Here is a 14450-nt window from a genome sequence, read left to right on the forward strand (position 1 = left end):
GACCTTCCCATGTGGGTTCAAGTTTGCCCAGCTTTTCTGCTCGGCTTACTTCATTGTTTCTCAATACGAGATCTCCCACTTGAAACTGCAGCTTTTTCACCCTTTGGTTATAATACCGGGTTACTTGCTCCTTGTACTTGACTTCTTTTATGAAGGCCAATTCTCTTCTTTCTTCGGCAAGATCTAGTTCGGCTCTCAGTCCGTCGTCATTCAGTTCTGTTGAGAAATTAAGGGTTCGGGGGCTGGGTAAGCCGATCTCAACCGGAATTACGGCTTCAGTGCCGTACACTAGACTGTACGGAGTTTCACCGTTGGAGGTTTTTGGTGTAGTTCGGTAAGACCATAGGACTTGAGGAAGATTTTCTACCCATTGTCCTTTGGCTTGTTCTAACCGAGTTTTTAATCCTTTCACCAAAGTACGGTTTGTTACTTCCGTTTGTCCGTTTGCTTGTGGGTGAGAGACTGAAGTGAACCGCTGTTGAATATTCAACTCTTGGCACCAATTCTTGAATATTTTGTCAGTAAACTGAGTCCCATTATCTGAAATGAGGATATGGGGTATGCCAAATCGGCAAACTATGTTCTTCCAGACAAAATCTAATGCCTTTGAGCTTGTTATCGTAGCTAATGGTTCAGCCTCCACCCACTTTGTGAAGTAATCCACGGCAACGATCAAGAATTTCATTTGCCGGGGAGCTTGTGGTAGTGGTCCTACTATGTCTATGCCCCATTGCATAAAAGGCCAAGGGCTTTGCATAGCACATAGATCAGTCTGCGGCGTCCTTGGGATATTTGCATGGATTTGGCATTTCGTACATTTCTTAACTAGCTGTACTGCTTCTTGTACCAAAGTTGGCCAATAATATCCCCATCTCAGAACTTTTTTAGCTAATGCTCTAGCTCCGATGTGGCTACCGCAAGATCCTTCATGAACTTCTCTAAGGATGTAATCCGTCTCTTCTGGTCCTACACATCGCAATAACGGTTGAAGGTAGGACTTTCTATATAGGACTCCTTCATGAAGTTCATACCGACGTGCTCGGCATGTGATTTTCCTTGCTTCTCTCTTATCCTCGGGCAGTTGTCCTTGATCTAGATACTTTAATATTGGCGTCATCCAGTTTGGTGAACTGGTTACTGAGTGTACTTCAGCTTCATCAATGCTTCTGTGCGGTAATTCCTCCACCTTTGAGCTCGGATATGAGGCCAACTTACTTAAAGTATCTGCTCGGCTATTTCCCGCTCTGGGAATGCGGATTATCCGAAAATAAGAGAAATTTCGGCTAATACTTTGCGCTTTGTCCAAGTATTTTTTCATCCTTTCACCACGGGCTTCACTCGTACCCAGCATGTGATTCACTATGACTTGTGAATCACAATGAATTTTGAGAGATTTGACAAGTAGACGTTGCGCTAACTGAAGTCCGGCAAGAAGGGCTTCGTATTCGGCTTCGTTATTAGTGGTTGGGAATAAGAACCGAAGTGAATAAGTTACTTCGTGTCCGTCGGGAGCGATAAGTAGAATACCAGCTCCACTTCCTGTCTTATTCTAAGCTCCATCTACGAATCCAATACAACAGTCCGTCGGCTCTACTTCGGGTTTCTGGGGCTGTGTTAGTTCATCATTGGTAGGATTTTTCTGTTCGGCAATAATAGGGATTGCCTGATCGAACTTTGCCTCTACAAGAAAATCTGCCAAGGCTTGTCCCTTGATGGCTTTCCGAGGTAGATATTCTATTGAATGTTCTCCCAACTCTATGGCCCACTTGGCAATTCTGCCTGATGCTTCTGGCTTAGTCAAAACTTGCCGAAGTGGAAGATCGGTTAAGACGCATACTTTGTGAGCATAGAAATATGGCCGCAGTCTCCTTGCTGCATTTACTAATGCCAGAGCAATTTTTTCCAGAGGTTGATACCTTGTTTCGGGACCTCTTAATGCTCGGCTTGTAAAGTAGATAGGACGCTGTTTTAGGCCTTCTTCTCGCACAAGCACCGCGCTAATGGTTTGATCTGATGCTGCTAAATATAAGAATATCACTTCGGCATCTGTTGGAGCAGAGAGAGTAGGAAGTTCGGTTAAATAACTTTTGAGTTCGTCAAAAGCCTTTTTCTGTTCGGCTCCCCACTCAAACTTTGGTGCCTTCTTCAAAACATTGAAGAACGGCATTTGCTTTTCGGCTGCTTGGGAAAGGAATCTATTCAGTGCGGCTAGACATCCAGTTAGCCTTTGCACATCATGTATGGACTTCGGCATTGCCATGTTCTGAACAACTTGAACCTTTAGGGGATTTGCCTTGAGTCCTTCCTTTGAAACCCAACAACCCAGAAATTTTCCCGAATCTACCAAAAAGGTACATTTTTGGGGATTGAGTTTGAGGTTGGCTTTTTTGAGCACGTCGAGAGTGGATTTGAGATTATTTTCGTACTCCGAAGTGCTTCTGCTTTTAACAACTATGTCGTCAACATATACTTCAACCTCTTTTCCGATCAGGTGCCGAAATAGCTTATCTACCATCCTTTGATATGTGGCTCCGGCATTCTTTAAACCAAATGGCATCTTTTTATAAGCAAAAATACCGAAGTCAGTAATGAAAGCCGTTTTTGAAGCATCATTCTCATCCTTTAAAACTTGGTGGTATCCTTTATACAAATCAAGAAAACAGAAAATTTCGAAGCCTATCAGAGCTTCTACTTTTTTTATCTATGTTGGGAAGGGGGTAGCAATCTTTAGGACAGTGCTTATTTAGATCCGTAAAATCTATGCACATCCGCCATCCTCCTTCTTTTTTCTTGATCATCACAGGATTGGCCACCCAAGAAGGATATTTTACTTCAAATAATACATCCGCTTTCAGTAATTGGCGGACTTCGTCATGGATGACTTGATTTCTTTCTGCCGCAAAGAGTCTTTGCTTCTGTTTTATAGGCCGGACTGAAGGATCAATATTTAACCGATGTGTAATTACCTCGGGAGACACTCCAGTCATGTCCAACGGAGACCACGCAAAGACATCTTTGTACTCTTTGAGGAGCTGGATGGTCTTTTCCCGGAGTAGAGGTGTTCCCGCGAAACCGATCTTGACCGTTCTGGATGGATCATCTTCGTATAACTGAACTTTCATCGAGTTCGGCTCCGGTGTGACTTCGTTCATTTCGCCTGCCTCTGACTCCGGCTGCTGTGATTGCTATGCTTGATGGTGCCGATCTGATTGTTCGGCACTTTTAAGCGCAATCTGCAAACATTCTTTTGCTCTCTTTTGATCACCTCGGATGACTGCTATCCCTCCTTTAGTGGGGATCTTGATTGTGAGGTGATAAGTAGAGCAAATGGCCCGAACTGTGTTGAGCCAGTCTCTTCCCAGTATAATGTTATACGGGGATCGAGCTTTTACCACAAAAAACTCGATCACCGTACTGGAGCTAGTAGGCGCTCTTCCTACCGTAATCGGAAGGCTGATAATACCTTCAGGGCGGGTGTCCTCCTGGGCGAAACTTTTCAGAGGAATTGGGGCCGGACTGAGCCGAGCTGGATCCACTTCCAGTTTATCAAAACATTCTTTAAAAAGAATGCTAACCGACGCTCCTGTATCCACAAACACTCTGTGGATCAGTTTGTTTGCCACTCCAGCTTGAATGACAATAGCGTCTTGATGAGGAGAAATGGCCGGGACGGGATCTGCATCTGAAAATGTAATTACTTCCTCCTTCTTCAGCCTTTTATGTGTTGGCTCCTCTCGATTGAAGCCTCTGCGCTCTGATTTTAGAGACGATTTAGTCTTCCCGGCTGGGAGAGCGTCAATAGTCTGGATCACTCCATCATATTGCGGCTCGTCATCGTCTTCGGGATCCTGTTGCCTTTTAGGATCCTGAGGAGCGCAGTTCGCACTTCTCTATTTCTTATTCTTTTTCGGCGGCTTGCTTTGGTATTTTTTTAACGTCCCTGCTTTCACAAGAACATCAATATCTGCTGCCAAATTTCGGCACTCCTCGGTATCGTGACCGTGGTCTTGATGGAAGGAGCAATATTTATCCTGACTTCGGCGCGTGGCCGATTTCGTCATCGGCTTTGGTTTTTTCGAACATATCAGAATGCAGTTCGAAAATTTCCGCTCTCGACTTGTTCAATGGTACGAACTGAGCGGGTGGTTTCTCAGGATTGAGACGTGGTCCCAATCTGTCTTGTACCGGTGCCCTTTGAATTCTTTCAAAAGGAGTTCGGCGAGGATGTCCCTGATCGCTATGATCGGGCTTCCTCTTGTCTCCTCTGGAAGAGCTGTCTAAAGACCGTTTTCGACGGTCTGCCTCATCAGCACGAGAAAACTGGTCCGCAATGTCCCACATCTCTTGAGCTGTTTGCGGACTGCATTCAACGAGCTTTCTGTAGAGAGCTCCTGGCAGAATTCCATTTTGGAATGCCGAAATGACAAGTAGATCATTGAGATCATCTACTTGTAGGCATTCCTTGTGGAATCTTGTCATGAAGTCGCTAATATTTTCATCGCGACCTTGACGTATAGAAAGCAGCTGAGCCGAAGTGATTCGGGTTTCAGCTTTCTGGAAGAATCTCCTATGAAAAGCATCCATTAGATCTCTGTAAGATCTAATGCTGCCTTGAGGGAGGCTATCAAACCACCTTCTTGTGTTCCCGATTAGCAGCTCGGGAAACAGCTTACACATATGAACCTCATTGAGACCTTGGTTCGCCATATTATACTGATAGCGTCCCAGGAAATCATGAGGATCCACTAACCCGTCATAAGTCACTGACGGAGTTCGGTAATTCTGTGGCAACGGAGTTCTGGTGATATCATCCAAAAATGGAGTCTTCAGCGCTCCATACATAGCGAATCCGACATCTCTACGGTATGGTGGAGATGGAGTTCTCCTGTGATTTCGGTAACAAGGAGGAGAAGGAACATATCGGTGGTGAGGATTCTTTCTCCTAGAAGATACGACACTACTGCGGTAGTGACTCTCATGTCTGGAGGGGGAGGGAGAATCCGCCGTTTTCTTCTCCGGCTTCTGGCTCTTTTGCAGGAATGTTAAGAACTCATCCTGCTTCTCAGCCAAGAACAACTTGACAGCCTCATTCAAATCGAGCTGCTGGGGAGGCTCGGTGCGATGACTTTTTGAGTGGTTTGTTCTTTCACCGTGAGAACTGGAGGCAGATTTCTCCCGAGGCTGTTTTCCAGACCTACGGGCTGGACTAGCTTCCTCACGTTCATCACGGACGGAAGTATGGGTATTATGTGATCTGGTACGCATTTTTTGGTGGAAGAGGATCAAAAACTCGCTTTTATCACAGTTTTGGTTTTCTGTGTTCCCACAGACGGCGCCAGTGATGATTTAGCGAATTTTTGATGGGAATAAATGCAAGTAATAAATGAAGATCACAACACTGAAAATTACGTGGTTCGATTTACTGAGGTAAATCTACGTCCACGGGAAGAATAGATGGCAAATTTGTATTGCTTGATCTAGCTTACAGATTACAATACTGATTTGCTATATGAGATTCAGGATCTAGAGAACTTAACCCTGGTCTATCTGATCTAAGTTCTATTTATACATTCGAACTAAGATCGTGGTTTGCAGCCCTGGTAGGGGGTTGATAACTGCTTAATACCACTAAATAGATCGTGGGTGTAATGGAGGTCGTGGAGATCCTGCATGGGTCCACTATCTCCTTGTTCGGTCGAATACTGAGACCGAACTGCTGAACTTTGCCGATCAGCTTTTGCCGATCTGAGAGTTGAGCTCGATTGGTCGGCTCTTACCGAGCTATAGGCTGTGACCAAACTCTTTGGTTGTGCCGAACTGATACTCTTTCTTGGGTTTTGGGGCTGATGGGCCGTCACTGCTATTGGGCTCGCAATTATTGTTTAGTTGTTTAGTTCGTATCCCATCACGCTGCTCAATCACAGACATAGTTTACGCTTTCTGCCTCGAGGTTTCATCTATTTGCTTTCGGTGCTATTTGAAGTTGCTGGGAAATGGGGATTAATTCGTGAAGAATTACTATTTCATCTTATTTAAGAGTTCAATCTTGCTGAACAATTTCGGTTTGTGTAGGTGTCATTTATTCTTCTCTTCGGATAAGTTTCAGAAATTTCTTTACATATGCATTGCCTGCATATACATAGATCAACAGTACGCTTTAAGCTAGAGAGGAGTATTAGGTATTTATTAAGGCTGCTAAATGTGGTGTGTGCACCTCAGTAGTGAATGGAAAACTTCTGTTCCGATTAGGTACGAATATCAAAACGCTCATGGTGCCTCTCCTTGTGCAAGTTATATGCATAGTTCACTGTTAATGTTTAATCAGATTCAGATCCGACCTTATTTTAATCAGCATGGATACCTCATCCCCTTGTACTCATTTTATCGTAAATAGATTTTCCTCTGTCTGTTAAATATCAATACATGTATATGTATTTAATCTGGAGCATGGAACTCTGCAGCCTAATACACAAAATGCTAGTCATTTCAATATTTTGCTGCAGTTCTTAGTTCTTACTTAAGCCTCTCCTAGCATATATCTGAAGTAGCATTGCTCAATGCTAATCTTTGAAGTTGTTAATAGCAAAACCTTCCATGGCTAGAGGCCCAGAGCTATGCTAAAAGCCTAAAACACAAGATTTTTCCCAAACAAATTCATCCAAGTCAATGATTATTCATATTTTATCCTCGATCTGAGCATTCTGTTGCTTAATATCCCATTAAAAACTTCTCAAACTAAAATATTCGCATTTTCTATCAAACATTGCTTGGTTTTAGATGGAAAGTATAGTGGTTGGTTCACTGCTTATTTTATCCACTTTGATTTCTTGGGTATTATATTGGTACATACGTCTTCCCATTCAGAGTTACCATAGTAATACTCCCTCCGTCCCGGCTAAGATGACACATTTCTTGGCCGACACGTGATTTTAGGAGTTATTGGTTAATGTGTTTAATTGGAGAGAGAAAAGGTGGGTGTAAGTATTAAAATAGAGAGAGAAAGAGAGATGAATATTTTAATAGGAGTGGGAAAAAGTGGCTGGGTGTATTAATTGGAGAGAGAGAGTTTCCGAAAAAGGAAATGTGTCATCTTAGTTGGGACAAACTAAAAGGAAAATGTGTCATCTTAAGTGGGATGGAGGGAGTAGCTTTTTAACAACAAAACGATAGCAAATTTAGTCTCTTTTAAAAGTAGTTACATCACATTATATTGCAACTTGTGATTGCAGAAGCTGGGAGAGGAAAGAGAAATGGAACTGTTCAGACAATGAGATACAAAGACAAGTGCTTCGTTCAATTGATGCGTTCCTTGAGTGTATCTCTAGCGAAACGTTGCAATACCCACTTGTCAAGGTACATAGATTATGAAAGATCTAAACTAGCAATATGAATTGCTCACAACCTTAGTTCACACGTGTCTAACTTTTATTTTCCCCATTTAACTCATGTTGTTCCAGGATTCGGTGGTTGATATAGTCAGAGCAATGAAGAGCATATTGGAGTTCAAAAGTCAATCAATATTGAGCCTGGCTTCTAATGTTACCGTAAAGCTGGTTAATTTTTTACCGAGTTCAATACTGAATATTCATATTCTGGATATACTCTATCCTTTAGCAGATTTATTATCTTGCCAACAATGGCAAGTTGCAATGTCATGTGCTGCATCCATGAATGTCATTCTATCCAAGTTAAATTCTAGACACGAAAAAGAAGTGTGGCATCTTCTGAAGGAAGCAAATGTAGTTAGTTGTATTGTCCAAAATATCAAGCAGTTCTATATAGAAGGAAAACTAATTCAGTACTTTCTAGAGATGTCATTTGTTTTTAGTAAAATATTGTGGCGGTGGTCAAACTTTAGATACTCCGTGTGGAATGATTCTGAGTTCTTAAACATCTTGGATGCTATCATACAGTGTGAAAACTCAGTAGTTGCTGTGCTGCAGTTATATTCTTCTTTAGATATCACATTATTTGTTATGATATATTTCCTATTCTTTGAAGTTCATCTTTATCTTGTACATGTAAACAACTTTTTCTGTCTTTTGTGCTTTCCAGCCATTTGTGTACATGGTGCGGAGAAGCTTCTTGAAAAGGGAGAGCACCTTCTTGAGATGGTTGTTAGCTACATGGATAGTTCAAACACTGATTCAGTCCTCATGGAGTCATTTAAACTTGCTCGGTGCTTAGCTGTATCCTTTCATGTATTGACCATTATCCTGAATTGATCTTGTAGACATTTCTGTGTCTGAATTGTTCTACTTCATGAATTTTATCAGCTTAGCAGGAGAGGATCTACAAAAATGCTGAATATATGCTCTGAACTGCTTGTCAAAGCTGTCATCAATGCATTGAAGAGTCGGAGTTCAATTGCTGAAAAGTCTGCTAAAAGCCAACCATCTTTTGTGGAGGAAGCTTGCGTTGGGCTTCAATAATTTTATGGGTCGGTGATCACCACATGCACTTTTGGAAGGCTGGTGTAGATAGAGTACTCCTTGATCTTCTTCTAGAAGATTATCCCAAAATTCAAAAAATGCAGCGTGAGTCCTCCTTGAATGATCTGATAATTATTGTGCGGGAGAGCCATGAAGCAAATTTTCTAGTTACCTACAGACCATATGTATGGGATATTCTTGGTGGACTTGCGGCTAATTATGCAGGAAATATCAATCATAAGGTGCAAGGGAATGAACTCCAACTTAATGTCCTCATAATATGTGCATGGTAATACATCTATCTGCAAGACAGTGCTTTTGTAGCTCAGGTTGGAATATTTTCCTTTTCTTCTCCAATTAGTATTATCGTTGTGGGTTTTTTCCTGCTACTCCCTGTAATTAGTTCTTGTTATTACAGTTGATTGAGGCGGTTTAACATGTGGTGCTTATTCTGTTTATATGCTTTTCTCTTTCTTGTCTCTTTGGCAGCTTGTCCTTCGCAAACTCAGTTCTGACATTACGCCGAGTCTCTCAATATGGTCTCACATATATGAGGGAGTCTGAATCAGCAAGTAGGGCGGTTCATATGATGCTTTATTCTCCTTGCAAATGGATTGCATCCTCAGCCAGGTCCATACTACACGAAGTACTTAGGCTGGATGCCAAGGATTATGTTGAATACTTACTGAACATTCTAAATGCGAGATTGACTGGTAGCATGTTTGGTCTTCCAGGAAACCTTGAGATTATGGTCAGCTTGATTAGTTTGGCAAGTTATTGTAGCCTACCTGCATATCGGGAACTCATAATTAAATTCCAAGGGGTGAAGACTGTGCTGGCCTTCATACTATGGTGGTTAAACAATCCTGTCCGTGTCAAAAGAGCTGCTTTGGTGTCATTTTTACGTGATCCATTCAGTGATAGGAGTTGTTGTGTTTTTGGCATAGAAGATTGGGAAGGGGAAGATGTGCTTTTGATTTTTAGCTTGTGGATCCTTGCTGAGTTGTTACATCATTTTACTTTTTTGAAAGTTCATCCCTTTGAAAACCAGATAGAATTTTCTGAATCCCAGTTGATTGAGGAATTGGAAGCTATATGCAGAAACCATAGTGCTCATGGTTCAAGATGGTATGCTGCATATGTGCTTAGCTATTTTGGACTATATGGGTTACCAAGTACTTTGGGGAAGAGAATTGGGAAATCCCTTGGGGCGAGAGATCATTCTGATGTAAATCTAGTTCTTGTTAATGAGGAATCTGTCCATGTTCATGAAGTAATTCTCGCTGTAAGATGTCTATCATTACTTCCTCCTGGGACAGCAGTTCCTGATGAGAAGTCATCCAATGGAGCGAGCACAGAATTGGATATTGAGAGAAACATTACAAAGGCAGTCCATCTCTCTGCTCAAGTGGATCAGCAATCATTGTTGAAGTTGCTGGAGTATGTTTACTCAGGTTATTTACAAGCTGAAGAAGGCCATGTCAGAAAGCTTAAAGTTATCTCCAGGCATTGTAAACTGGAACCTTTAGTGCAAATGCTTTCTAAAAGAAACCCGAAATGGGGTATCCCTTTACCAAGCTTTGATCCGAGTCCTGCTCTTAGGCCAGGTGGACAACATTATTCGTAAGTACCATTACCTCAGTTAATGACCATAGGCTTTTGCATGCTAGTTGATTGGATATTGGGCCATGTTTCAGAAGGTCATGTGGCCTTGTGAATTCTTGATCTGCTTGTTATGCATCAGTGTTGTGAAAATCGCGCTCGGGGCGCGCGGCGCTCAAAGCGAGCCTGTAATTGCCCCGATGCGGCGGGGTCGTGCGAGATCCGTGGAGCGACGGTGGGGCGCGCCTGGGTCGCCGTGGAGCGCCTGGGTCGTCTGTCAAATGTGGGGGAATTCGAATTCGAGCATCAAGTTTGATCAAAAATGCAATCACGATAAGCAGAGGCTGAGGCAAGCAATCAATTACGCAACCAAGCAATTCAATGGCCAGCTGAAGATGGCGGCGCCGAGTGGGTTGAACGGCGTCGTTCGTTGTCGCGGTGGAGTTGATTTAGGGAGGAAATGGATTGATTTAGGCGATTGGCATTTTCGTTAATTGTTTCTTTAGTGGACGGCAATTTCTACAATTTCATCAATTTAGTCCCAATATTAAAATAATTATTTTCTAATTGACCCCATTACTTTTACGGTATATTGAATTAGTCCATATTTATAAGGTGTATATGTCAACTTTGTCCGATACATTGGGTTTAATTATAAAATTTTAAAATATACTACTATTTCAGTCTGAAGATATCAACTTTATTTTGTGCATAGTATCTAAAAGTCTGAAATTTACTATTTCTGTATAAAGATCTTAACTTTACTTTGGGCATAGTATCTAAATTCTGAAATTATGTGATAGCCATTAGTATTACAATTAATTTCAAAATTATTACTATATCGATATGATATATAGGGGTCCATTTCAAACTCAGATTGAGAAAAATATGATCGTGAGTGTGAATTCTATTAGAGGAATACTAGTAGAAATTCCTATGAAGACCATACTAGAGGTAGCACAAGCACAAGAGAACAAGCCTCAAGCTCTAGCGTGCTCATACTCTTGTGGATAATGAAGATGACAGTGAAAATATTAATTTGGTTGTATCCGATGAAGGAGAAGAGGACTTACTTCTGAGTGATGATGATATTATTTAGTTAATTATTTTATGTTTTGCAACTTTTTTTGGAACTTTGATGATTTTTGATAATAAAATTAAGTTATTTAGTTATGTTATGTTGTTTAAAAATTTATATTTTTCGTGTAATCTTCTTTTTTTTTTAATATGGAGTAATGATGTATGTAGATTTATTTGATGTGATAAACATTCAAGCAACAAACTTATAAAAGAGACATAAATATAATCATCATTCGGCTATTCTGGCGCCCCGATTCGTGGGTCTCTCGCCCCGTCGCCCCGCGACCCGGGGTCCCCCCTCATCGCCCCGGGGCGCCCCGAACAACACTGTTATGCATACACCATCTTAAACATTGTTATTTGACATGGACACTGGTTTAATAAGAAGAGGTTGCAAAATATAACTTGAGTCGTGGATACAGTGACTAGCAATTGCAGGACATGGGTATATGAAGCTATCTTACTATATGCATAGTTGGAGAAAGGGCTATTCTATATTGATGGGAGTGTTGGGTGAGGAGTTTCTTATTTTTGCTGTTATTTGTTCCCCACATTTTTCTGTAGCTATGTTTTCATATTTTCTTTTGTTTTATTCATGGATTCAGGGATCTCATATTTGAAGCTAGCAGCACGATGCCACTGGTGAATTGGAAGTGCAATAGTTGCTCCTCTTTGGTTCCACATCGGCATGTTCACAAAGTTATAGTAGAGGCAAGTTGTGATTATTTGCGGGCGTTATTTCAATCAGGAATGAGAGAAAGGTACTCAGATATTTAGTTTATGGGCATAAGTTTTTACATAACATATCAAATCAAATGTTTTGTTACATTTTGCTGTTTAATCTTTTGTAGACTTCAAAGTCTGAGACATTGTTCGGTTCCAACATAAGTTTTATCTTCTGTATTTGCAGTTTTGTAGATTAGACTATGTGGCTGAGAATGCATTTAATATTCTTACTTTTTTATGGATCCATTAGATGTGATGGCACCTTCATACTTTTCTTCATTTAATTCCAATCATGAATATGCTTGTTCTCTCAAGTAGAACGTATTGTTCTCTTGGATATGTTCTAATTAGCATTTAAGGGCTTTTTCCCATGAACTCTGAAGGTAGACAGCCCTGAATAGAAAAATCACTTACCTTAGATATTCTCATGTACACTGCCGACAGCACCAATAATAATAAAATAATAGGAGTCCTAAGAGAGCCTAATCATTGTCTTAAATAGGTGGAGTATCACTCACTAACAAATTTTATGTCTCAGGAAGTATTTGGCCCAAAAAGACCATGTGTTTGCTGCAAATCCTGAAAGGTTAATTTATTACTTGTGATTCTCATTGCAGTCATTTGCAAGTTGTCAAGGTCCCTGGAAGTTGGGAGTCTCTCGATAAATTGGTCAGTTGGTTTTACTCTGAGCATTTGTCTGTGCCCACTTTTGACTGTCTATTGAAGACCTGTGTTGGCTTGCTGAGTTTTGGTTTATTGAAGACCTTCATGAACAATGTTACGAAGTTGTAATCTCTTTCTTGGATTCAACTGAGCACTTGTCTACTAAAGTAATTCAAACTGCTGCTAATTTCTCCCAGTGGAGACTGGCTAAAGCGGCGGCAGACCATATGGCACCTTCATATCATCGTCTGCGCAATTCTGGCGAGCTCGATGGCTTAGACAACAATCTTGTTGAGATGGTGCGAGATGCATCAGTCCGGCTTTCTCGAGAGCGTGCTCAGTCCAGATGACTGTGTGTAATATATCATCAGTATTATCTTTTTGTCAGTGACTCATCCCAAGAGAAATGATGTTAACCTATTTGGTAGTTGGACTTGGGTGGAGATCGAAATGGAACTATAATTAGGGTGGACTAGAGCAAAGCGCAGCTGATCAGAACGATTTGTATTTTACAGAAATGTTATCGTAGAGGCAAACTGAATTATTGCTGCTGGTATTGATAATACAACTCTCCTTCACATCACCGGTGTATACCTCGGGCTACACTTGTATATTATACTTCATTAAGTGGTATTTTGCAATGTTAATTTTGATGAAGCGTCTTTGTTTATACAAGAAATAATGCCTATGAAATGTAGTAGTACTCTTACTCACTCCATTCGGGGTAGAAGCCCAATCAATCTGATGCCCAGGAATGGATAGCTTAAGATACTTGGTGAAAATATTGTAAACAAGAAAAATGAAAATTGTGTCATTGGCTTCTTCGGGAGTCTAATTAATTGGAGTGACATCTCCAACCATTTCAACCAAACTCAAAACTTATTTTTGATTGATAAATAAATGGGCTAAATTCCACGAATGTACGTAATGAGAGATAATATCTGCCATTTGTACCCGGAAAAAAAACATTACTAGTGATGGGAAAGACGCGTCAGCCTCTTGCGTGTTTTAACCAAACACGCGATAGTCTCTTGCGTATATACAAAACACTCATGCGTGTTTTAATTAAACACGCATCAAGCTCATGCGTGTTTGAATGAATGAAAAATCGACGCTTCTCCCCTCTTCCTTTACTCCCAGCAGCTCCCTCTGCACGCCCAGCGACGAGACGGTGAATTCGTCATCTAGCTGACGAAAATCGAAGTGAATCCGACATCTAGCTGCTCCCATTCCTCTTTTAAGTGTTGTTAGGTAACTTTTTACCCTTAATTTCGATTTTAGTTGGTTATAGATTTAGGGTTCATGGTTTGAAATTTTTTGTTGAATTATTGAATTTGTGAATTATTGAAATTGGTGTCGAATTTTTGTTGAATTATTGAAATTGGTTTCGAATTTTTGGTGCTGGGATGAATTTGGTGTTGAAAGACATATGTTAAAAGACATTAAACTTTACAATGTTTAACCTTATTATTTTGTAATTTGTTCCAATCAAAAAGTATACTTTGCTTAATCGGATTTAGAATAGTTAAAAGCAAATTAGTTGAAAGCACCGTCAACTTTAGATTTGTTTAGTTCTCTTAACAATGAAAATTGATTTGTTTTGATAAATTAAGATTGTTGTTTGATGAAAATTGCCGTTAGTAACTAAGATTTGGTGTTGGATTTGATCTCAGAGAATTGAACTCTATATAAGCTGATTGAATTTTGAAATATAAGTAAAATATATGGAGTAATGTATACTAATTGATTTTTATATATACACTTAACTAGATGATGAGCCGAAGATCCTTCTATATTATAATTAAACATGTTGTTAATTGTATTAGGATGTCGAGATATGGACCAGAAGATCCTTCTGTATTGCATTATCAGCACAGTCATATATCTCGCAAGGCGTGGGCAGGCGACGAAGCAACTCCTTTCAATATTCGGCGCTTTGAGGGGCAT

General features: G+C 40.6%; 1 protein-coding gene across 1 annotated transcript; it reads left to right on the top strand.

The window, feature by feature from the left end:
• Nucleotides 1-8380: 8380 nt before the first annotated feature.
• Nucleotides 8381-10559, top strand: LOC121744909 (BTB/POZ domain-containing protein At1g04390-like). The gene is made up of 2 exons (XM_042138614.1): nt 8381-8721; nt 8922-10559. Exons 1-2 carry the CDS (start codon nt 8456-8458, stop codon nt 10057-10059), a joined length of 1404 nt encoding a protein of 467 aa, XP_041994548.1. The 5' UTR covers nt 8381-8455; the 3' UTR covers nt 10060-10559.
• The last annotated feature ends 3891 nt before the right edge of the window (nt 10560-14450 follow it).

The sequence above is a fragment of the Salvia splendens genome, chromosome 8 (assembly GCF_004379255.2).
Source record: "Salvia splendens isolate huo1 chromosome 8, SspV2, whole genome shotgun sequence".
Taxonomy (NCBI): Eukaryota; Viridiplantae; Streptophyta; class Magnoliopsida; order Lamiales; family Lamiaceae; genus Salvia; species Salvia splendens.